General features: G+C 40.2%; 2 protein-coding genes across 3 annotated transcripts in view; one reads left to right on the top strand and one right to left on the bottom strand.

Moving 5' to 3' along the window:
• Positions 1-25,789, top strand: part of LOC104474149 (solute carrier organic anion transporter family member 1A2) — a 174,455-nt gene that overhangs the window by 99,806 nt on the left and 48,860 nt on the right. The window lies entirely within an intron of this gene.
• On the bottom strand, positions 2,409-24,086 carry SLCO1C1 (solute carrier organic anion transporter family member 1C1). Of its 2 annotated transcripts, XM_010124216.2 has the most exons (14): positions 23,943-24,086; positions 21,055-21,196; positions 20,120-20,252; positions 19,382-19,503; positions 18,348-18,494; positions 17,165-17,263; positions 16,137-16,382; positions 15,123-15,287; positions 11,567-11,762; positions 10,390-10,555; positions 9,788-9,972; positions 5,537-5,601; positions 4,172-4,289; positions 2,409-3,137 (listed from the first exon to the last, which is right to left on the bottom strand). In XM_010124216.2, the coding sequence occupies exons 1-14, from the start codon at positions 24,069-24,071 to the stop codon at positions 2,915-2,917; spliced, it is 2,136 nt and encodes a 711-aa protein (XP_010122518.2). In that variant the 5' UTR covers positions 24,072-24,086; the 3' UTR covers positions 2,409-2,914. The 2 variants fall into 2 exon arrangements, with proteins under 2 accessions (XP_010122518.2, XP_086612486.1); XM_086756360.1 differs by lacking the exon at positions 18,348-18,494 and having other exon boundaries at positions 23,943-24,071.

Genomic DNA, 25,789 nt, shown 5'->3' with positions numbered 1-25,789 from the left:
TGGCCTGGTACCCTTGCCTTCTCCAGCGCATGCCAATAAGGGTCTTGCTATAAGATGAGAATGTATGAATGCCATTTTTACACGGCATGTAGCACATGCGTACCTCTTAACAAGGTTGTGAGTTCCACTCTGGCCTCGAAGGCTGGAAATCTCCTCAGCCAATTCTTTTAACAGTCTCACCTTTGAAGACGAAAAGCATTTGCTCCTTTGCAATCTCTCAATTTTGGTTTAATATCTTTAATTATAAAAAGAAAAGACAAGATCCAAATTTGTTGACCTTTGTGAGACATTGCCAGTTGCAGGTTTAGTTTAAGATGAAGAATTCACGTATGAAGAATCTGACAGGTCCAAATCCCTTAGTACTAAGACCATTTGTTCATGCATTATAACAAATCCAGAATATGTATCTCTAGTTAGACACTGATCTATACACCCATGTTACTACTTGAAGTATTAAAATGAAGCAGCAGACTTGAAAATATTTCAAAGTGGTAATAGAGTATATCTGCTTGTTAACTTACAGTATTATAATTGCTGAAGAGGAAAAGTGCGCTGATTTTTAAACCATGATGAAAATAAGACTTACTGAAACAAGTTCTTTTATAGTAGTCCTCTTCCTTTCATGTGTAAAGAAAATAGGGTATGGAAAGAAAGCCCATACTTTAAAAGAGTTATTCACTAAGGACAGGTTTACATACATAAGCTTAGGTGATAACCCAAGAAGTTGATTTTTTTTTCCTGTTTATTTCTGAATTAGAATAGGATATGACTATTTATCTTAATTTCTTTCTTTGTCCTGTAAGCCAGTGAATTTTCCTGGCCAAATTGCTGCCAGGCACATGCAGAACTGCCCTCATGACAGCGTCAGCATTGCTGAGCAGCAGTGTCCCTGCCGTAAACCCTGCCAGAAGTGATTCACAAATAAGGAATCATCTCTATTTATTTGACACATGTACAACATCAAGCATTGAGTGAAATGCTGATGTCCCTCCTTTTTTATCCAAGTGTGTACTTAAGCCGGGTTGTCCCTTTCTCTCACTGGATCAGACAGCTTATTGCTATGAAAACTGCCCTCCCAAGAAGACCATGGAAGGCTCCAAGTATCTCTCTCACTCCTGGATGCTGATGTGGTTTGACGTTTTTTATTGCTGGTTTATGTTGATGTAGTGTGAACGAGACCTGAGACTGGAATGCAAATATTTGTGATTCACCCTAGCCGTATGCTTCAGTTAGTCCCATATTCACAAACATTCTAATGATTTTAACTTTGTTTCTTTAGTTCAATATCCAGTTATACAAGGCAAAGCAAACAGCCGCAGCCCTCCAATACCCCATTACTTGTAGCCTCTGACACTTGCCTGGGAGGACAAAGAGCTGGGACAGGAGACCCGGTCTCTTATATTCCAGACCACTGCCTAAACGCTCACCCACTTGGCAAATGGTGGGTGGCATTGGTCCTTCCTCTGACAACTGCATTTTCTGAAGTGATGGCTTTAAGTCCTTACCTTCTGCAGATATTTGGTGCTTAAGCAACATCCTTCTTCTTGGTATTCCTATTGCATGCATTAGGTAGTTCCCTAATGGCATGCTGCAAATATTTATCATTGATAAAGCTCAGTAAATCTCATTTTTATACACCTGTCCCTCTTCATGCATCCCACAGGTGAGGCTCCACATCTGCCTCTGACCTGCAAGTTCAGCTAGGCAGCAGGGTACCTGCTGAGATGTAAGTGATGTAATATGAGATTGTTTTGCAATACTATGCCGAAGAGTGAAGTCTACATTTCATCACATGGTCTAAAATTTTTGTTGCTTTGAAGAACATTATTCGTGGTGATGCTGTCACTATCTTTTTCAGTGAAGCATTCTTGAGATGTTGTTCTGTGTTGAACAGCTCTCCATCGTATTCTCCACCACAAATTCGTTTAGTATCAAGTACTGTCAAACTGCAAAGATTATATATAAATGGATACTATGACGTATATCTTAATTTCAACTAGCAAATACAATAAATTAAAAGGAAAAGCCCCAGATCACCTGGTCTTTGAATTAATTTTATTGTTCTCAAGCTGTCTTGTCATAGCTTTTTAAAAAATAAATCATATGTATCTTGTATCATGGTGTTATTACATTGCATTAAATGCATGGAATTATTCAGTACACTGAGTACTAGCAAGTAGCAAGAAATTGCTGGAAACCTAAAAAAGCTCTGGTTTTATTCCAGTTTCCTTTGGATGATACTCCTGTGGTCTCTTTGACTGCAATGACTCTTTTATTGCTGTTATTGTTGTGCTATAACAGAGCTACTTGAAAAAGAATCCCTAAACACAACATTTGATGTCCTAAGTGTTATGGGTTGCATTCATGAGATGCCCAGAACCTGTAGCTGACTTGTCCTTCCAGCAAACCACCTTCCTCCTGCCCCATGCCTCACTGCTTACAAGAGCAAGCTATGTACAGAATATCCCTGCACCTTTCAGGTTGCCAAGGCTGGTTTTGTGCACTGGCTTCTCTTGGGGTAGTAGCATGGTGGGCAGGGGTGCATTGCAGCCTCCCCACTACCCCTCACACACAGAGAGGAAGCTGAGGGGCAGCAGTGGCTGTTGCAGCTTGAAGAGGAGGGATGGAGCTGAGGCGCAGCCATAAAACTGGCTTCTCGGTGAGGGAGCAAGCTGCACTCCCCAGCCATAACAAATCCCCTCACTTGAGTGGCACTGACTCGGCAGGACAAATAGTGAGCAGTGTTTTCAGAGCTGTATGTGTGCTAGAATGGTTGTTTTTGCTCTTTGTGTTTACAGTGAAAATTACATTAAGGTGATTTCAGGGTGGATACTAAGATGCCTCTTCACTGATGATGAATTTTTGCCTTGAACATCGCTCACTCGGTAAAGTCACATTGGAGATCTCAGTCTTCCTAAAGTCTAGTCTCCTTTTCTGGCCAGTAAGTTGTCTGAATTAAACAGTCACTATTGACAAAATTATCTCTCCTGCTCTTTGTCCCACAGGCTCCTCTCTCCCCGTTGGCTGAGAGGGTCTCATCTTGTGGAGAAGACCTTTTCCGGAGAACCCAAAGGACAGCAACACTGAAGAAAATGGACACCGTCCCCAACACCAAAGTCAGCCCCAGGTACACATACCTGAGAGAGAAATGATTGATCAGAGCCTATTTCAAAGGCAGCACACAACTAGAAGACATCAAGGACACATTTGTATTTTCATGCGGTAAGGCTGAGCAAGAAATCTCTTTAAGCAAGGTGATGACTCTGGAGATGAGCGTTTGCCAGCTCACCCAGATCAGCTGTTATGTGATTTGTGGCCAAGAAAGTATTTCAGGTATTGACTGACCTCCTCCACCCCGGTGTTTTTATTTATTTTTCAGTTGCCTCATAAACAGTACCAGTGATACCAAGACCGTTTGATGGTATATTTTCTTTACAGGCATAATGACAGTAAGAATAATACCAGCAACAATAACATCATTGTACTTTATAAGTAATGAGTCCTAACTGAGCTTTCATTCTTTTCTTCAAATTTTCAAAACAAAGTGTACCCTCCCCTCATGTTTGTTTTTTTTTCTGGGGGTGTGGGGGGAGGGCAACCTGTTCTCTGGTTTTCCTTTTACCACTGTTATTCCTTTCTCCATTTCTGGTAATGCTTTTCATGAACGCAGTTCAGGTAATTACTCTCCTCTAGCAATAAACTGATAAAGACAACACTGCACTTAAGCCTCTAGATAAGCCAACCGTGCTTTGTGGCACCCTTCCCTTCATTTTAGCAACCCAGCTCCCACATGCAGCAATGATGAGGTTTAACAGCCCTTTTCCTTATTTGCCTACGCACACTCTCTCACAGCAGAGTTGTTTAAAAATGGGGGAAACTGTAGCGTAAAATTAAGGTTTTAACTGAACATTTTTTTGGGCTACAAATCAAGTGACTTAAGTATTTCCAGTTGATACTGAAATAAGATAAACCCCCCCTCATCCCCCCAAAAAGAGGCTAAATCAAAAGAGAATGCTAAAACCTGAGCATTATTTTTAATATTGCTAGTCAGACTCTTTCATTTGGCACCAAATCTTTCACTCAAGTTTTCTGACAGAAATTCCTCTACCAGTGCCAGGTGTAGATGTACTTAAGAACAGAAGTTAAAGAACGAATGGAGAAGGGCTGTTACCTGAGTGCACTGGAGTCATAGAGTCTGCATGCTCCTCTTCCCCCGCATCTTTTGCTTCCCCATTTCAGGCAAGTGGTATCTATGGCCACTCCAAAATACACTGGGGCTGGAATTCCCGCTGGGTATGTTTAAACAAATAAATAGAAGCAAGGTTATTTTCCAGGGTGATCAGCTCTGATCTACAGATGTGTTCACGTAGAACATTAAATAATACATGTGAACAGCAATAACACTTCCACACTGTTTACTGGTTTGAGAAGTAAACCTTGTGCTTCCCAGGCACACACCGCCCTTTCCTCCCCGTGGGGAATTGGAGTGGGGAGGAAACAGAGCTGAACATCAAAAAGCCTGTGGAAGTCAGCGGAAGGAGTGCTGACCGTGGCTTGGTTTCCTTGCTCTGCAGGACCCCTCTGGGAAGAAAAGAAAAAAAAAGGAGATACTTTTCCTTTCTTGAGAGCGATGGAGCTTGTTCAGTTTGCGGGTGGGGGGTGTCCTGTGTGTTGGTGGAAGAGGAAGAGAGACAGTGGGGCTGGGAGCCTGCAGTGGGGCTACGAGTGTCCCACAAGTATCCTGAGATCCTACTGCAGCAGGGGCAAACCTACTGCAGTGCTTGTGGATAATGGAAAGGAAAAGCCTTTCTTCAAGTGCTAATGGGGACATCGTGGACGCTCTGCAGCCTGGGGAGCCACCTATGGTTGCTGGAGAAGATGGTAAGCCTTGAGGAAAAATCCTGGCCTGCAAAGGTGTGAGAAAGCAGCCAACAGCTTGTTTTGATGTCATTTCATCTGGCTTATCTGGCTCATCTGATTCTGCTCTGTTTAAACATGTGACTTGCTTCTTGCTAATTATTATCTTTTCTATAAAGACCTAGAGGATTTTAGAGTTTCCAGTTCATTGGCATCTCATGGTGCCCTTGATTTTAGGGAAAACTTACAGGTGGCTCTACCACAAGGCTGCAGCAAATCCTGCTCTCAGGCACACCTGTACTTGGATTAATTCCTTTAGAAACTCATGAAAATATGCCAGAAAAATGATCACAACTTCTGAGCCATAGCTGTTCTGTTATACTTGTTGTTGAACAAGAAGAGAAAAGAAGTAATTTTAGTTTCACAGTCCAAAGGATCACTTGCCACTTCTATGGACTTTAGCAGTGTATATTTTTATTATACCTAAGACTCAGCTATAGGATTTATGTAATACAATGCTGCTTCCTTTTTCCAACCCTTTTCCTAGTTATTTTTTAAAATAATGTAATATTAACTTGTCAGTTAGACATAATTCTTTCCAATAGTCAAAGTTTAATTCTAGGATAAACGATTAGTGAGGAGTATATTCAAATAGACCCAAGAGTACAACTGGACTTACCAAGTACTCTTATTGCCAGGGTATAGATACCAAGTGCAAATGATTTCAAGTGTGGTTTAATGCATCTGAAAATAATAATAAAAAAATGTTGTTACACAAAAACAAAGAATTGACTGTGGATAATTTCAACAGAAATAGAAAGTGAGAAGAAGGAGAAAAATGTTATTTTTTCCTCCTTACTGGCACTGGCTTTAACATAAGAATAACAGAATTACAGAAATATGTAAATAATACGATAAAATCAAAACAGTAACTAGGAATTCTGAACATCTATATTTGATATTACACTTTAAGAAGGTGGTGCATTTTCAAATACCAGCACTTAGGAATTACTAACACAGGACCCGAAAACTGGTTGTGAAATCATGCATCATTGGATGGTCTTAGTCAGTTAAACACTCTTTGAAGTCATGGATCATGACCCAGGCTAGTACAAGGAATTTAGGCACTCAATTTTCATTGCACTGTATCTAGGATCAGGATCACACCTCCTGTAAAGGTAAATGCTCCAAACTATTCTCTGATCTCTTGCATTTTGACTTTTCTGAGCTTGCAGAGGGGGCCTAGCACCAACATCAGTCCTTCTGGCTCCAAATCAGCCCTGCTCCAGCCTTGGGTCATCGTCCTGGCTCTTCTAGGAGAGGGGAGGTGGTGGGCAGGAGAATATCTGCCTTTCACATCCACACTGTCAGCAGTGTGCATTTGGAGCCAGTCAAATTAGTAGGACTCATCTACTGCTAACCTGACCAGCTGCTCAAGTGTGCCGTTTCACCTAGTATGTATCAGACTGCCTATTACAATGCCTAATCCAACAGGAACCTGAGTACACACTTTTAACATGTGAGTAGTCCCAGTCACACAATTAAACTGGGACATGCTTGATACGTGGGGTGAGTAATACATGTGTTTCACTATGGTAATTGATAAATCTCCCTGTTGTCACAGTAAATCTATTCAAAATATGTTAAAAATATGTGCTGACATTCACTTGTCACTATGGATAAACACAGCACTTTGGAGGTCCAGTCTATGTGCTCTGAACTAGGATGGCTTCAGCTTCCCCAGAAATTAGTGTAATTGAGAATACCTTCCAAAAATAATAAAGACATTGCAGAACTAGCTTTTGTTCCTCACCAGTGATGCTTTATTATTTCCCAATGTAGCTGCCAGAACAGCATTAAGAATCCATATTATAAATGATATTTGGATAATCCTGCCTTAATTTAATGAAAATGGAAAAGGACTTGAAGGACACGTATGGCAAACAACACCAAAGTACCATGGTCAAAAAATGGTTGTGTGCATCTCATTTTGTAATCTGGGCACCTATATTCTTGAATAACTTGATCACGGTTTATCATAATACGGTCTGTTATATTGTGGCTTATACAGGCACTACCATCTATGCTGGCATGAATGCAATATGATTTTGAGCCACAACAACAGTGTTTTGCCCTCCTATCAGATGCACACTACACAGGCAAGCCTCAGCCTAGAAGTTCTTTTAGCCAAATGTGAGGGCATAGAAAGCAAAAAGTGGAAAATAAAACCAATAGCTGGATATTTATTATGTGCTCCATAGGATTTCTATCCTGAAAAGAAAAAAAAAAATCTTCTCTTTCAGATGGAAAAAAAAATTGTTTGAGCATTTGTCCTGTCTTTGCACAGAAACACAAGTTCTCTGAGACCCTGAGTGAGAGCCAAACCTCTCAGGGAGATCTGAGACTTCCTTTGCACTGCCTAATCACCTGCTATTAATAGCTTGTGCTTGAACAACAGCAATCTGAATTGTGGGGTTTTTTTTTCTCCAAAACTTCAGGGATTTCCCAAGTTCCTTGGCAATTGTAAATAGTCTAATACCACTAAAAAGACATTTCAGCAAATGACTCAGTCACTAGCTGCAAGCATATTTCAATGGTTTCAGTCGTGTAAACCCTTGAAGTAAATGTTACTAAATCTTATAGGCTTTTAGGGATTTAACTGTATTTGTGCTCCATGGCAGGTGCAACAATATCTGCTCATCTGAAACCATCAGCTTGCTTAAGTGCTAGAGTCTTATCATAGTTGACTGAATATCGAATAATTTTAAATACAGATAATTGGAAAAAAATACTTAATGAAGTCTGCAACTTGACCTTGGGGTGATTTGTTTTCAAAGACCATTTACTTTCTTTCTGGGAACAGAAGCACACTTTCAGTTCAGACAGATTTTCAGGGAAAGCCAGTCAGTGATGGATTTCAGAAAAGTATGTGTGAGCTTAAAGTGGAATTGTGCCCACAGGTCATTTGCAGGGGAAAAAAAAAAGGATTGAACTTACTGAAACATGTTTTATTTAGCTGCACATCAGATTCGGGTGCCTTCAATCCAGCAGAAAAACTCATAACTTCTCAGTTTCAATTAAATGGCTCTCAAAGTAAAATGACTTTCAACAGAAATAAAAGCTACTGGAGCAGAACCAATAAAGCTGTTAGCTGATTTCATATACAAAATGTTTTACTATTGTCATTGAAAACCTCTAAACTTTTCTGCATAAATCCACTAAGCATTAAGTCCCCTGAGAGTAAGTTCTTAGGGTTGAGAAGGCCAGACAACTCTGTGTGATTTAAGTTCATAGGTTTTCAACTATGAACGCCTCCTCGCAGACAATCCTGCTGTGGAGACAAGATGGAAAGCAGGAGGTTGAGCACGGCAACAATGGTTTTGAGGCCTGATGTTGTACCATATCTGTACATTTTCTACTGTATGCTTTATGGATAGAAAGGGGACATCATGTGGAAGGAAAGGGGAAGGAAACCGCATCACCGCATAGCCCTCTGCCCATATTCATACAACAAAAAAATCCCTGTGTCAGAAGCAACCACAGAGGGCAACCTGACGAAAGGACTGAAGACTTTGCTACAAGCTCTCAACTGGTGACTCATAGTCCTCTCGGTGCATGGGCAGCTTCCGTGGTGCATAAGCTTCAGTAAAAATTGTCTAAAATGGACTACAATGTGATTGTTCTACTTGGAGTGACTCCTTGGAGAGAGAGAGAGATGCCATGTGTTTTTGCAGTACTCGGTAGCAACCCTGCAGTGGGGTGGGGAAAGCTATGCAGCTTATAGGGTTTAAGGCATATACTTCGCTGGCAGTATTTGTGGAGGGCAGTGGAGAAGGATCCTCACTTTAACCATTTCTGAAAGTCTCTGTGTGAATATTACTTCTAGTTCAAGGACTGGAAGTGCTGGAACCATAGCTGAAGTTACGTTTTTTTTTTATTTAGGTGTTTCCATGTAGCCTATATTCAGCAAGTTCTAGCATTAGGTCTTTCCCTGTGATATAAAGACACTGGCAATGAGACAGGGCCTGTTCCAGAAAATTTCATTCAAAAACAAAGAGAATTTTGGGGTAAGAAAACATAACAATAATAAAGATTAGTTAAACGGTATTTACCATTATTTTATTTGAGAAGTAGAATGTACCCGTCTGGAAATAATTTGGAAAGAGGAACTGAGAAAGCAAGCTTTCCAAAACAGAGTGGAGCAGCACTTAGGATCCAAAAATTGCAAGAAGCTGACAAAAATCCAGATTAATTGCTAGAAGTATTATATTCCTTTTGCACTTTCTAAAATTAGCTTAAAAGCTTACACTTGGTGATGGACAAATAGTTCCAGGAGTTAAATATGTATTGAAACAATCCCTTGGGACAAGCATTTAATGAACCCGTGATTATTACGACAGGAAAAAAACCCCTCCATCTCATGCTAAATCTATCTTTGTTTTGAAAAGAGAAATCTGGAACAGAACAACTATATGGAATAATAAAACGGACTAGAGTTCAGTGTATATAGAGGGTTTGGGTTAGATCCAGTACCCACAGCAAGTGAGGAAAACTGGCTACCTGTAAGCATAGATGTGCACGTATTGGCACGAGCAGAGCTAATTTCTATTTGCGTGGAGGCCATTTAACACCATTCTGGCAACGTTAAAGGCATTAAGGGAAGTGGAATCTCATGTAAATGATAACCAGGCCTCCTATATCATGTCTAAAACCAGAAAGGTATTGCTGGTAGGGATAATCATAAGCACATTGTTGCTTCAATGGTAGAAAACTCATTGTCGAATTATAAGGATGCCTTTCAATAGTAAAATAAGTATTTTTAAAGCCACTTTGCATAGCTGAAAACATTTCACAATACTAGGGAGACCCAATTACACATGTCAAAACACCTTGAAAACATTTGGTGATGCTAGCAGAAGTGATTTCTTACCTTAGAAGCAATATGTATCCGGGTGTGCCACCTACTGACAAAGTGTATGATGTGATAACCGATATTACTAGAAAATACAGAAACATTTTTGGACACTCATTTCCTTTTTGACATGGTCCCACCACAGCTGAGGAGTTTTGTGAAGGTGATTCCAAGGTTCCCACGCAGCTACAGTTAAAAAATACCTGGAAGACAGCAGGCAAAAGTGTATGATAACCTAAAGAGTGGGGAAGTGGGTGTTCAGGAATTGCACATCATGCTTTTCTGGGTAGCGGAAAGTTTAAATCCAAACTGGAAAACATTTTTCAAAAGGAAAAGCCTTGTTCACTGAAGGAGAAATTTGTAAAGAAAATATCTACTGTTGATGAATGTGTTTAGTGTTGTTTTTTAAAGAGTTTTGGTAGCCAATAGCTGAAAAAAAAAAAACCCTCCTATGTTCTCTGCTTTGATTTTTTCTGCTGGAAACAGTGGTTGAGAAGGTTTTAAATGTGGGTGGCAGATTGCTAAAAAACCTGAGGAGGTTAGGGCTGGAGAGGATGTGCCTTACTCAATTTTAATCCACTTACTCTGGAATCACACATGGAAACAAAAGATTTTCTTACAGTGTTTTTCCCACTGCCGTTGGATGCCTGGCAGCCAGCAAGACAAGCAGAAATGTAGGTAACTCCATTTTCCCCGCAGATGGGGTCCCAGTCATTCTTGGAACATGCGCAGGCTGAGTTGCACTCTGAAAACAGGGCTTGCTCGTAATCAGTTGTCCGTTTAGTTCTGGGGAAAAAGAGAAATTGCAATGACGTTTTCTAGCACATATGGAAGAAATAATTATCAAACCATGGGTTATGCTCTCTGCCAGGCACACCTTGCTAGACTTTCTGTCTGTAGCCCATTAAGGTGTTGCCTCTTCACATCCATGCAGCAGTGTAAAGTCTTATTTCTGTGTAACCAAAAGCTTTTCGCAATATCACACCACATACTGTGAGATAGTAGCTACTCTATTAGCAGGGACAGCCAACAATTTCTATTCATGCAGTTTTACCAAAGGTGGGAAAAAAAAAGTTTGATTATTCCAGTGTCAAAAAGGAGAGTGAGTTACTCATGGGAGACAGTTGCTGTAGAAGTTAGTCAGGAAATGATCAGAATGGGATTCATCCAAACTAAGGGGGTGATACCTTGCATAACAGCTGTCTGTTAACTTCAGCCAGCTGCTGCTGTAGTCACCAGTGGAGCAGCTCCTGGGGCTGCTCTGAAGTTGGAGCTGGAAACTTCTCCCAAAAAGGGAGCTTTACAGAGTAATAACATGGGCAAAATGACCAAAAAAGTGCTAGCTTCAGGTGTACTTCATAGTTAACATCATGGCTAACTCATGGTTAATCCATGAATCCTTCGTTTTGTGTTCAGAGGCTATTAAATGCCAGCAGCACACAGAGGCAAGGAACAATTAATTGAATCTCATCTCCCCTGCTGAGCTCCTCACATTTCCAGAAATCTCTAGGCTCAAAGGATGGGTCCCATGGCAATAATAATTAAAAAGTAATCAGAAAAATAATCTGCACTTGTGGCACAAACCCCTTCGGGGTGAAGGCAACATTCACGAAAGAGTTTTGACACAATGCCCACTGGAATAGATGGAGCGGTTTCCACCGCTTTGAATCAAATTTCTGGGAAGCGTATTTAGGTCAGTCGTTCTCTTTTCAATAATATATACTTTGTGGAATAAAATGAGGAAGGATTTCTGTTTGCAATAGTACTTTATGCTGAAGCATGCCCTTCTCAGCATACCCGTGGTACGACACGGTCAGTCCGGCCACATCTGAGTTCTCACAGCCCATCGCAAATAATGAAAGGAGCAAAAGGTAACCAAAGAAGGATGATCCCAGGGAGAGTTTTGCAGCTCCTAAAACATTGACTCTGAATTTTTTCATGATCAGTCCCCCAGAGAATATGCCAAAGGCCACAGCAGGAATGTTTATAAGACCTGAAATCAAACAGAAAAATCTATGTTAATGAAAGGCCCTGCTCAACGGACTATCCTCCTCAGCCATAAAAGCAGCAGCAGCAATAAGATGAAGCAATAAAATATGAAAAATCTTCAGTGGAGGCATTTTACTTGTCCAGATTTGGATTGTTCCTGTGAAGGTGCTGGTACTCCTTTTAAAAACTTGCTTCCAGGGAAATGTTTCTTTGCTAGTTCTTTGACAGAGAGATTATGTATAAAGTTTAGATAATGATCTTCCAATTTCGTAAGCTAGGTGTTTTTCTCCACTGTTTGTCAGTGGAGGGATCATTGTAGTATTAATTAAAATGCTTTTAATGTCATTTCTCATGAGAGTTGCTCTGAGCACAGAGAAGTTACTTGAGGTAACATGCTGCTTAGGGCAGCCAAGACAGCCACAGTCCCACCTCATAGTCTGGGGCTTTGCTATAGACCTTCCCCGTGTCCTTCACCCGTACAGCAACAGCAGGAGCAACCAGGGCCACTCTCTGGGGCTGCCCCTTTCCAGCTTTCCAGGGCAGCTCCTCTCCTTCCCTTTGCCACTAACAGGAGAAGCCTGAAGTGCTCATTCCCAGAGGGAAAGTTCAGTTTTACCTACAGTGTTACCAGGAGCAAGAGCTGCTTTTCTGTTTTGGTTCAGCCATGAAACAGATGATCTCCTAGAGAAGTATCTGAGAGGGACAGGGCCAGTGATATGTCATTGCCTCCGTGCCAGGAAGAGTTAGGGAATTTCTCTGGTTTTGGTCGTTGTTGAAATGCTCCCAGCAGAAAGATCGATATACCCCATAGGCTTTCTTCCTCTATCAGGCTCCAGGCAGCCAAGCGGAAGAGCATTGAAGGCAACATGTAAAACTGGGTGACCATTAATCCTTACCTGGACAGCTTTTCTCAAAGCAGTGTCCATATTGACAGACATGGACAAGACTGAAAAAATCCTGCTCAGTACAGGCCAAAAAGATGTAAATAGAGATCACTGTAAATGACACTACACAGTCAAACAAGGTGCCCTTTGCTGGCTTTCAGTGTTCTTGAAAATTATTTTCCCAGTTTTGCCAGTCAGATCCAGCACATTAAAGTCCCTCCTTGCACAGGGCTGTGTGTGGTGTTTGCAGCTTTTAATCCATGCTGACAACTAGCAGTGCTGAGTTGAGTGAACACAGAAAACACAAGCACGTACTAAAGCACGCGTGCTTTCATACAGCAGATGAAGTTTCAGAAGTTTGTTCAGGGGACTGGAGGTGTTATAACATGATTTTGAATGACTTGGTATAAAACACTAGTTTATGACATCAGAGTCTAATCTGCTTGCTAGGAAGTGCACTGGGATCCCTTAAATTTCTGGCTCTAGTCAGTGTTTGATCCACTTTTACACATGGAAAAAATCAGTGCTTAGGAGAGATGCTGGTAGAAATGGTTTATGTTAGAAAAAGCCTTATTCTACCTGGCAAACCCAGGAGTCAGTGTCTTGGCTGAGTAGCTGAGCCCAGTTCAGTTACTGAAAAGGTTCAAGAAGCTTCACTAGGGCGGTATTTGTCACTCTGCACATACATGAAAATTGTATGTCAGGGAATTTAGAAGGACCAAAATGTAGCACAAATAGATTAGGAGTTACTCTATAGCAGGTTTTCCTGTTCTCTTTTGCTTGCAAGAGGGGACTGGGACTGAAGCGGAGAGCTGTGTGATGCACCAGGGAGTACCCACACTTTGCCTGCCCATTCCTACGCACCCCTTCTGTTCATGCCTTTGTCTCGTAGCCTCACAGATAACTCCATTGCTTAACACTGGCATTGTGGGCGGTGGGGGAGGGAGTAAAGCGTGTGTGTCTAAGGAAAATCGTACAAACACAGCAGGAGCCATTTTACTTTCTTGCAGATTTTTGAATTGTGACTACCAATAAATACCCTCTTATGACCTCTGGCTTATTTTTTTTTATAGTGTTTTAAATTGCTCTGACAATTCTGATATCTGTTAGAGAGATTGTGATAGAATTTTCTTCTTTAAAAGAAAATAAATAAGAAAAGAGGTGGAGAAAGGAAAACAGCCACTGTTAGTTTCTTAGCAAGGGCAGATTGAGAGGGAGTGGTAAAGGAGGAAGTTAAATCACGGTACTGTAGGGATGGCCACTCAGCCAAGACCCTTCCCTAGCCAAGTGATTGCACACTCTCTGTTGGAAATGGTCCCTGTGCTTTGTGAAATCAGAGGGATCTTAATCCTCAGTTTGCACATACCTGAAAGCTTAGCTCCATAAAATCTTTAAATACAATGAGAAATACTGTACTGAATGTAGGGATTGTTTTCTGGACTTTCTCTGGGCATCGACTATGCTTGAAGATTTCTCCTTGCTTTTAGGAGTTTCATGCCAGGAAATTCCAGCCTCTATCTTTAAGGAATTAACATAGCACAATGGATCAACACAGCTTTTCTGCACATATATACCTCCGTTGCTGTGCAACTAATGCTGCTCTGAAACAAGGCAGTTCCCTCTGTATTGGATAGATGTAAACCTCTTTGCTGTCTAATGCTACTGAATCCCTGGACCTCAGGAACTGAACTGAAGCCTGCAGGTTCAGCAACTGAGCAGTGAAGTTCACTGTCCTGAAGGCATCTCCAACAATGGCCACCTAGACACCCAAAGACAGAAGCAGTGTCTCTCTCTCATGCTGTACAGGCTTGGGAGACTAACTGCACAACAGAGAAAGGCTCTTAGGTAAACTTGGGGCATAAATACCTATTTTTCCTTCACCAGCATTGCACTGAGATAATATTACGTTTTTAACATATGTATTGTGTGATCACTGATATGACTTTGACTTCCTTTTATTTAACACCAACCTCTTCAGAAAGTAAGAAATCACTGGCAATAGCACAGCTACTTTGTGGTCAGTCCTTTAGCACTCACTGAGTTGGTCTTCATTTTGTTGAAATAAATGGAAGTAAGCAAGGGAATAGATCTGCCTGATGACAAATTTATGTAAAGTATTTAAAAATGAATCCTTTCTTCAACTATTATCTTGTGCTGTACATACATTATTTTTCAAATTTCCAGTAAAATGGGAAATAAGGTATCAAATAATGTAATCTTTTTCAGTAACTCTTGCATCGATAAACTTGGAGCTAACTAGTGCTAAAGAGGAAATGAAATAACTTACTTTCCATTAACTATTACTTAAAGCCAGATAAGGAAGAAGAAATAAACGTATCCTAAAAAAAATTCCGTTTTCCCTACGTTTATGTATAAGCCACTCCTAAAATGTCCACTTTAAAGATATCAAGAAGTAGATATAGCATTACCTATAACAAAATTAGTTTTTTAAAGATATCAAGAAGTAGATACAGCATTACCTATAACAAAATTAGTTTTTGAAGATGTTTGCCCATACTGTTGTTCAATATACTTTGGCTTATATGTCACCATGCCAATTAAAGAATTGAACTGAATGATACTTGCACACAAATACAGAGTGTAGACTGGATTCCCAAAGAGGTTCTTCACAGATGGCAAGAAGTCTGCAGACAGAAATGACAACCAGGTCAGAGAAAGAATAACCGTTGTGAATAATGCATTGCAACATGTTTGCACCGTCCGAAGGAGGACTGCAGGACATTTCAGAAGGAATCTATGAAGTCCCATGATGCTCCTAAGAGCTCCCTCATTTCTGGAGAGGGAGTGGAGCAAAATACCATCAACTTCCCAGAGGAGATATCTTGTTTTATATACCTTCTTTCAACGATAAACCAGGACTGATTTGGTTTCTATGTGCCCTCAAAAGCCAGAACATCTTTTAGCTTAATTTGGAGGCAGAAAGTGCTCAGCACAGCTGAGAGTAAGCACAAACATATTGAGTTACAGATTCAAGTACTGAGGGAAAATACTTTTGGCAAAGTAGGGCCAAGGAAATGCAATTATGCAAAATAGCTTGTGTCTAAATCCAGAGAGCCTGCCAAAATACTGTATCTAGTCTATGCCCATCCTCATTCTGATCTGATATTGTATGTGTTTTTCTAATGAGCAACCTTAAAGAAAAGGTTTAGCAAAAACTGAGATACTTTGACCTCCGCTTCTCCAGCACTTACTATTTATGACAAATGAAAAATTTTTGCAGAGTTTCATGTATTTGCTGGGCCACTAGCATCATTTTACAAATCTCAGCTGGAGAAATTCTGCATGCATGAGCAGGTCGAGGGAACAAGGAAAAGACCCTTTTTGTGCGTACTAGTTAGGTGGAGAGTGACACCTGAGGGAAAACAGTAGCTCTGAGGCCAGTAAAATATGGGTTCAGAAAGTACAAAGTTTTAAAGTACAAAAGCTAGTGAAAGAAAGACTCAGCAGTCAGGAAAGAAACTCTAGTAACTTGCCTTTTGCCATCTCAGCAATCTTCAGTTGTTGCTGATAAGATTTGTATTGGTCCTTGTTGTCCTCCGTGATGAACTTTGACTGCTCGGAAGAGGTACTGGAGTCCTTTCTGCTCTCTGGTTTTGGGAGGTGCTTTGGCAGGAACCAGAAGGGGATGCTGGCCAGAACGCTGATCACACCTGCTATTAAGTAACCCAGCCACCAGGCTCCCACCCACTGCACATCCTTGTGAGTTATCATTACACTGTCTGGAGAAAGTAAAAAAAAAAAAAGGAGAAACAAATAAATGTTTTTCAGGAATGTTTGCTGATAACAAGGAAGGTGATTTCGCAGGGACTTTCTCCAGAGGAGTCCACCTCCACCTCGCCAGGTTTAGCTTTGCCTTGTGTCTCTATCAGTGTCACAGGAGCAATTGTGGGGCGGCGATAAGGACTTGCTGATTCCTCTGACACAGCAACAGCCTTCCCTTGACACCATAGGGTCCCCAGCTGTGCCACTTGCACACCCCAGAGAGGCTGCAAGGCCCAGGACATGGGATAGCCCAGGTGGCCACATGCTTGGTCCCAGCCAGTCTGTTCTACACAAAAGTTCCAGGGAAAAATGAGGTGGAAGATGTTTTCTCAGGAGGAAGGCAACCAGGAGCCCTGGTACCCATTGCAAGACCGCTTTTCTAGGCAGTGACACTGTACTACAAAATGCATGCACGCGGCTGTCTGCAGGATCCTGAGCCTCAATCCTGCCTCCTCCTGGTCCCTCCAGATCCTTCTCACCAGGGCATCTCCTGGGGGGCACCAGTCGCAGATCTGCTGGGGCTGAGGAAGAGTCAGGCCTCCTGCTTCCTCCACACCCATCCTTCTTGCTAGCCTTTTCTGTATGGGGCACTGCATTGGTCTCATCCTTTTTATTTCACCAAGTGCCTGCTCTACCCCTGCTAGTCCTTTATGACTAGAAGATAACTAGATAGTTCTTGGCCTAAAATAGGCATATTGGAGCCTGACTGAATATTTAAAACTTGAGTTTTCTCACTTACCCAGATCTACAAAGCCAATGTCAACAAAAAGTTTGGCACACAGGGATCCTAGAAGAAAGCCAAATATTGGCCCTATAATTGCAACTGTCTGTACACAGCCTGTAATAGAAAATAGGAGACTGTTTGCTTCTGAGTTAAAAAGAGCACCAGTTCTTGCTGCATCTAACAACAAAGTATGACATGTAATGGGTAACAAGTGATACAGCCTTAAAATACTGAGCCAAACTTTACCCTCTAGCACAGTAGTTACACCAGTTAAAACATTTTCAAGACAAAAACCCCAACACCTAAATTCCCCCACTACATTGACACTTCAACTTTTTTTTAAAGAATGAAATTCAACCCAAAGCAAAGGAAGTCAAGGAACTTAATGGCCTAAACTCAACAGCAGCACCAGTCTATAATTGCTAGAAATTACTTAGCTGACTAAAGTAACTGGAAAGCAAATGTCAATTATAAGTTAACTGATCACTTTAAGTTGGAGTGGTCCTTGAACAGGTTGAAAAATCACTTTGGTTTAGTACTCAATGTTAACATGTTTCAATAAACCCTCAGCCAAAATTTCTACGTATTTTTAATTTTTAAAATTGATCTGAAAATCTGGGAAGACTGAATCTTTTACAGACAAAAGCTGAGTTTTTACCTTTTGCCAGTTTGGAAATTTGTCAAGACAAGGTACTGGTGGGGAAAGATTTTTCAGTAATATCTTAGGTGAACATGCAGAGATCTTCACACAATGAGCACAACAAGAAAACGATGATACCAACTTTTCAGAGCCTCAGTACTCTTGTTTATAATTCTACCTGAGTCTGGAGGGAATCTTTTGAGTGCCTGCTGAAATTCTATTTTAAGTGCTTAAAAGAGTACATGTTTTTTGTCACTTTCCAGAGAACTGAATGTGCACAGAGGCTCAGCAGGCCACATCCAGAAGAACTAGGAAGATTAGGGTAACAGCAGGAACCTAAAGTCAAATTCTTTCCCCAAATTAAGATAATGGAACTGTGCTGTTATAATTAAAAGTGAACTCAGTCCCTTGAGTGTACATGACTTAAATAAACTTTAATATTGGAAATGATGCAAACAAAACAATGAGAGCAAGTTCAATAACATTCATTCCATTATTCAGAATGACTCAATTTCCTCTGGGGAAAAATCCATCAGGAAAAAAAAATAGTTATTTTACCAATATATAAGGCAGCATTCTCTTCAATGGCATAATCATCAATGTATGCAATTCCCAGAGGCTGGATAGGTGTTTCACCAATTCCACGCAAAAGATTCCCCAGCAAAACATAGATCCACATGGAAGAGCCCGCTTCTTTTTCACATCCTGGGTACATCACAAGAAAGACAACAACGAAAACCAGCCTGAAGACTGTGAAAAGTGTTGTGAGGTGTGTGGCTGACAATTTTAACCCAATCAGGGTGGACACATGTTTAGCATGAACTGCTTCAGCCAAAGATATTAGAAGTCGGCCAGTTTTATAAATGTATTGACACTTTCCATTTTAGAAACCTTTTCCACTTCCTTCAAAACAAAACTGGGAACTCCTAATGGAAAGATTTAGGAAACATTGATGATAGTGAGCACTACCAGCCACATCTAATCCACAAGGATGAGGATGCAAAAACACACTTATTTTGTGACAGATAGGGTTTGATTTGCTCATCTACACTTCTTCATGCCCGGGCATTAGGAAGGAAGGCTCCTTACTCATGAGAATCTCAACGTACTGAGTGGGGAGACAGCTTTGTGGTGTGCAAAGTGGGGTCAGCGGGCAGAGAGAGAAACAAGAAGAGGGGTCTGTAGGCTGGGAGACCCAAGCAGCTATTTTCAGTGGGGTGAGGATCTAAAGGTACATTTGCCAGCAGAGGGAAGACCATGACTTTTCAAGGTCCCCATGGGAGATTGTCAGGTGTTTCTGCAAGCTACGAAAGTGCAGAAAGTTGCTGGAGGAGACAGCAAGGCTGGAGGAAAGGCTGCAGCTTGAAAAAGATTTTGGCAGTAGGCAGTGGCAGTTATATATTTATTTTTAATAAATTTGCCTCAGCCAGTAGATCTGCCTTTTCCGTGGGAAAGATTTGTCTGATTCCCAGGTTTTTTTGGGTTTTGTTTATGTTTTTTTTTTTTTTTTAATAAGCTATTGCATGAGAGTTAGGAACCTTTTAGTGTATTTTAATGTGCTTGTCACAATATTTAACAGAGATCTTTCTCACCTGCATTTGTTTTTGCTTGCGGTTTTTCCAAGGTTGTCAGCGGAGTTTGGCTTTTATCCTGCAGACATGGAGAGATGCTAATAGTCGAATTGATGGTGGAAGGGAATCTTTCATACTGATATCTGTTTATAAACCAAAGTTGTTTTTTACTGTCCCAGCTTATAAGAAAAAGCAAACAGATCTGGTACTACCATGGAAGACAGGCCCATAGCTCTTAAATGCAAATTTCATCTGCATCCGGTGTTGTCAATGATGGTTTACAGGGGATAAATAGAACTTATGTTAAACTACGGTAGAACATGAAAATTGTTTCTTTGATTCTCTCTATGTCACAATGATGCATTTCAGTTTAACAGTCACTTTGCTCCACTATGGTACATGAACCTCTACTGGGAGATTATCAGACAGTGAGTGTGTCCTCTGGCCTGTGTTTGACACTCAGATTGTCTTCCTGAGTTTAGTCATCATTTCATCACTGAAGCTTCAGTAATTCTTATTCCATATCAAAATGTGGCTGATCAAGACCACAGACTATTAAAATGATAAATCAATTACAACTAAGAATGGAATCTGTGTTAAAATATTTGCTCTTTTGTAATAAGGAATACTAACTTGAATAACCACATCCACATATGCCTATTTCTATGGGCCTCTTCACAATTAATGCCTAAATATTTCAGGGAGCTAACATTCAGTGTGCATAGCCCAGCTGGAAAATACCAATCACTTTGCACTTACCGTCCCATGAAGAACTGAGGCATCGCAATTAGGAATGTTCCAGCTGACATAATTAAGCAGCCTGCTCCAATTATTCTTGGCCTGTGAAGCTTTGCTCCAAAGTAGCTTACAAGAATTATGATTAGGAGGTTCCCTTTGAGAGTACAAAAAGAAAACTTAGTTTTACCTCTTGTTGATAAGAGATCCCCTAAAAGAACAATTCCTAGTGTGTGGTATAGGCAGTGATTTCAGGGGGAGAGGGCTGATTGCATGGGGTTGGTGTTTCTCCCTCTTTCCAGGCATTCTTACACAATGCCTTCCGTGATAAGAAAACCATAAAATTTTGGATAAGCAGCTGGAAAAGAGGAAGACCGTGCCAGCTAAAGAGAAAAAACAACCAGGAAAAGAGGGAATGAGCTTTATACACTTAGGCTAAGATTTCATTCCCATGAATACCACAGTCCGCTGAACACCCACGAGATAAATTCAGTGATCTGAAATTGTAAGAGACAATGTCACATCGGAAATCTTAATGCAAGAGGGGAGGGGATGGTCTGGACAATGAATATAGATTATAGTCAGAGGTTTGTATTTTTGCTGCTTAATAAATCACGAAGGGGAAACACTTGTAGGGGAAGTGGATTGCTGACAAATGGAGAGAGAAAGCAAAAAAATCTGTGCAGGTAAATTCTCATTCAACAGTCAAAATTTTTATTAGTATTAATTAGCCAGACACTAAGCTTATCAAATTACATAATATTTAGGACTATGTTGAATTGCTTGTATTAGCAACCCTATCCTATCTAATGCAACCATACTGACAGTCATGCAGGTTTCTACTAGGTGAATCTTGCTCAGTTTTAGTGGTTCAATGAGATTAATACAATCATTTTTTTCACAACAAATTGCATCACTATTTTTTTCTGAAAACAAAAATGGATTTCTACAGCACATACCAATTTCAAAACTGCCGTCAATAACGCCAACCAAAGAGGAAGGGATATCAAATCTTCTTTCTATTTGTGTGATAGTACTTTTTAGATAACTTCCTGACAGTGCTTTAGCAAAATAAACAAAAGACAATGCACCAAGAAATATCTGTGAAAGAAATTGACAGTGATTAAAATCAGGCAGATTAAAATCAGGCTTTATTTTATGAATGATTTTAAAACAATTCTTACATTCCCACCTGTTCTTTTTTCCCAAATAATCACATCAATATTTCTCCTACATTTTTATGAAATTCTAGATTGCCGATTTGTCCTTTTCTTTGCTGTTCCCACTGAAGCACTTAATTTTACACAAAATTAACCTGGATTATGTGCTCCAGAAAGGCACTACATTCACTTCAACAGCTAATGGCTCTTCAGTCTCTGGGATAAGACTAGAGCTGGTCTGAAATAGCTCACCACCCTGAAATGCGTGCAGTGGGAGTGCGAGGCCCTTAGCACCAACTGTTTCACTCCCACGGAGCTATTGCCTAAATTTGCCTTCACTGAATGCAGCCTTACTGAGTTTTCGAGCTCCAGAGATACTCACACACTGTGCAATTGGTCGTAGAAACCGCAATATTGCTTTCTACCTTCAGATACAAGTTGTGTTGACTGAATATATAGGGATAATCTTTGTAAAAGGTGTTTAAAAACCCCACTAAACCCTAAACCAGAAATTAACACATAGTAATGCTTGCACAACGACAGGTCTAGACCCTTGTCCTGTTCTTTAGACCTGCTCTCTGAGCAATCACGCTTCCAGAAAGCAGGTGTTCTGGCACAGTGTGCTCACCTCTCGTGCAACACTCCTTACAACACCTGCAACAATTGACAAGGCACATCGGTAATAACACTGGCATCACTGTTTAACGCAAATTCTTATGTTAATGTTCAAATACATCTCTGTGTCACATTCAACACACTGTCCTTTATCCGGCGGTGGTTATTCCTCCTTCAGAAACACTTGTGGGTAAATAAACAGTGTCTGGTTCTTATTTCCCACATGAGGGCCCTCAAAAAGCTCTACAGTAAAAAGATTGCCATAAAATCTTACATTTTCTGTGTGTTTATGCCCTTGAATTTTAAATAGCAATGTGAAAGCAAATATGTTTTTTTTCACAGGAAAATCATATAGGTCAAACTAGAACTTCAAACATCTCTGTCTCCCTTTGGCACAAGTTTTTCTACTAGGTTTGCAAACTGTCCCAGAAGGGAGATAGAGACCATGTGCAGCAGTGGAAAATTGCTCCTGATTTAGAGCTGGGACAGGAAAGCGCACATGATTTCACATTCTTCTGTCGTTTGTCAATGACTGTAAGTAAATATTTCACCACATCTCTCTGGTCAATAAAGGCAATTTTAACACATGTGAAGGCTGACAATTGGTAAAAAAACCCATTGAATCCGCATATTGTTTTGGTAACACGTTAGGCAAACACATATCTGAAGCAGACTTTTTTTGTGACTTAGAAATATCTTTAATAATTGCATACTGACTCATCAAGACATAATCAGAACTGAAAAATGATTAGTTCACCAAAAAATGAGGTTTTCTAAGTCCCTACTGGAATAGGTTAATCATATCAGTTTGGGTTCCCAGAAGCCAGAAATTTTCTGAACAGAAAGAAACTGAGCTGAAATATTATTGCTTTTCTATTTTTGGAGCCTAATCTGTGACTGAAGGATTATTCAATGAGGGAATCGTATTACTGTTGCAGCAAATAGAGGAACAATGATAGAATTACTATCATGCTGCAAATTTAGTTAATACAACTCATCTTCTGTTTCAAAACAGGACCCAATTTCTGGGTCTTTATGGGATGAGACAAAATCAAGGAGAATATTCAGGAATCAGCAGTCATCAGACTCAATTAGGCCCGCAATATCTTAACTGCTTTGCATAATTTACAGACTTCAGGTCAACTATTGCTGAAGTTATTGACTATATTAAGAGCTGGATTAGTATGTGAAAGTAGATATGTGTGTGTATGAGAGGGAGAAAAAACAACAGAAATAAAGACTGTACAAGATGACAATAACTGGACAAGGTCAAAGACTTATTTTCTGTATAACTCTAATCATCTCATCTCACTGTTGTATGGTGATTTGTTGAGACCTCACCCAAGACACTGTCATCATTTTACAGCCTGCCTTTGGAAAGCAGGTAGAGACAATAGGCAAAGCATCCTGCTGCCTCCTGTGCCCCAGTGTCCCATAAAGGGAGGAATGCTCTTCCCAAGGTGCAATGGTCCTACCGTCAGGTAGGTACAGCTACATTACGAGTCTTAAAACAGGGAGCTTCCATTGCCTTGAGGAGATACTTCTCGTGGGTGAGAGAAATGCAGATACAGCAGTGATACTTCTGCAGTTTCATTTCAAAGTCACCTCATACAGAGTTCTCTCAAATCAGGAATATTACGGTAATACTTTAATAATATAGCACTTAAAACATGCGGACCATAATACAAATATTATTTTTCAGAGCCCAGAAGACTACCATGGCTACAGTCTTAATAAAGCAATCTATACTAATGGCTGCCTGTTGTACCTATCTGCCCATATTCTGTTCTTAACTTCAGGAAAACGGGGTGGTGCAACAAGGAGGATATAGTGACCTTTCAGGATGACCCTTGAAGACCTCATAAGGCGCAAGCCTCAACCAACATGTTATATTTGAACGTTGCCAAATGTTAGGCAAATACAGATCTGAAGCAGATTTTTTGTGACTTAGAAATATCTTTAATAATGGCATACTGACTCATCAAGACATAATAAGAACTGGAAAATTGTTAGTTCACCAAACAAAGAGGTTTTCTAAGTCCCTACTGGAATATTCTAAATTCTTACTCTACCTTTATACCTCCACAACATGACCGCTTTTCCTTGGATGCGGAAGATTCAGATTTGAATGAAGATCGGTCAACAGGCAGGATTGTGGTGTTTGAGAAAAACTGAGGATTCTCTTTTGACGAAATCTCCATGATGATACTCTCTGCCTCTAAACCAGAAAAAAAGTGAAGAATGATTTAAAAGAGCATCCTATTAGCTCAGCCTCAAAAACTTGTCACGTGACAGCAACACCCCGCTGTACTGTTTTCCCAACAACAGCAATTATCACACTTTACAACAGAATCTGACCAGTGCACTGGATGTTTAATTATGGAAATTTGCAATCCACTTGCTTATAATAATGAAGATGAAATCATACTCAGCAAACAGTCTTCATCTTCATTCTCTAGCTATCGTCAATGTGATTTCACTGAATATTTGACCAAGACTTACCAGCAGACTAAATGAGGCCTGTTAACATTTTAAACAACATTTTTGGAGCCTATATATAGGTTCACATTTCTAGATATGACTGTATCTGCAGAGATTTCTCAGACCTGATCTCGGCATTCCCCATGTATCTGGGACATTAAGTAATTAGATCAAAGGAAATCTAGCCCTGTTAATGAGGGACTTGAATTGTTATAGATTGAAACATTAGCTCTAATCGTCTGATGTTAGCTAATGAGTTACACAAGAATAAAGAGGTTTAGTTCCCTTTACCATTTTAGAAAGGGCCTTAGGCCTCAGTGGTCAATTGTTACAGGAAAAACTGTGAATTTGCTTCTTTGCAGGTAAACACAAAGAAGTAAAGAAACTTAAATACCACATTTGGAGAAAAAAAAAATCAGTAATTCTTAAATCTCTGCTTACATACTGCAGTACTTTGTTCTTAATTTCAAGCTCTAAATCAGATCTGAAAATATTTATGAAATCAGCTTCTGTGTTCACTTTTAAGCAGCACTATATTTTATAGAACTATTGGCTGAAAATACAAATAGGAGAAGTTTTTTTTTTACATTTGTCTAAAGACACAGATATTATATAAAGTAAAAAAAATATGTATGGTTTTATGTATATATACATGTACATACACATGTATTCATGGCTTCTGAAGAGTCTGTGCATTAGGTACTTGTGCTTACAGAAATGTAAACAAAAATAACAAAAGTTTATCTAGAAGCTCAGATTTGCTCAAATATATTTGCCTAGCCTCTGTTCATATATGGGCCAGTCAAAAAAGACTGTGGCTGTGGGGTCAACATTTTCACTGAGATCTCTCCATCACATGAGATAAAATAAGAGCTACTAACTACATACAAGATAAATATTTGCATTTGACACTGTCTTGACAGGGACTGTCATGCATTTCCTTGTCAGCACTAAGTATGCAGATTTTTTTAAAAACAACAATAATGAAAGAAGAATGTTTTGTGCTTGCTGCAGAAAACTTATTAACGTTCCTGCTCTGCTGCTGACTTTCTTGTGATCCTGGGAAAAGTCACATCGTCTCTCTATGCCCCACTGCTGAACTTTGTGCAATGGGGAATGGCAGCATGTACCTCACAGCACTCACACGAGGATAAATTAATTGAAACCTGTGAACATGGGCAAGACACTCACGTAAGGTATGCTGCCATGCAAGCACATGAAATAGCCTTTAGTTTAAGCTTTGAAATGCTCTGCATATTACTACCACAGCAATCTAGGAATGAAAAAAAAAAACAAAACAAACTGAAAAAGGAAAACATCTGAAACACAGCTGAGTGAATTGTCCTTTTCTCTGAGCAAAACAACATCCAACTAGAGAAGGTCCAACAGAGGAGCAGGGAGCCTGCACAGTCTCCTCACTGCACCCCATATACAGGGT

This window comes from Chlamydotis macqueenii, chromosome 1 (assembly GCF_036417535.1).
Source record: "Chlamydotis macqueenii isolate bChlMac1 chromosome 1, bChlMac1.mat, whole genome shotgun sequence".
Lineage (NCBI taxonomy): Eukaryota > Metazoa > Chordata > Aves > Otidiformes > Otididae > Chlamydotis > Chlamydotis macqueenii.
The sequence above is the reverse complement of the archived record's forward strand: the minus strand, read 5'-3'. Positions and strand labels throughout refer to the sequence as shown.

Excerpts from the sequence above, each read along its gene's own strand:
- SLCO1C1 (XM_010124216.2), bottom strand. The coding sequence starts at position 24,071 with ATGGAGATTTCGTCAAAAGAGAATCCTCAGTTTTTCTCAAACACCACA. Across the intron at positions 17,264-18,347 it reads GAATGCTGCCTTATATATTG|GCTGTGTACAGACAGTTGCA; the intron begins GTAAAATAACTA and ends TTTCTATTACAG. Across the intron at positions 11,763-15,122 it reads AAAAACTAATTTTGTTATAG|GTCTTATAAACATTCCTGCT; the intron begins GTAATGCTGTAT and ends GTTTGATTTCAG.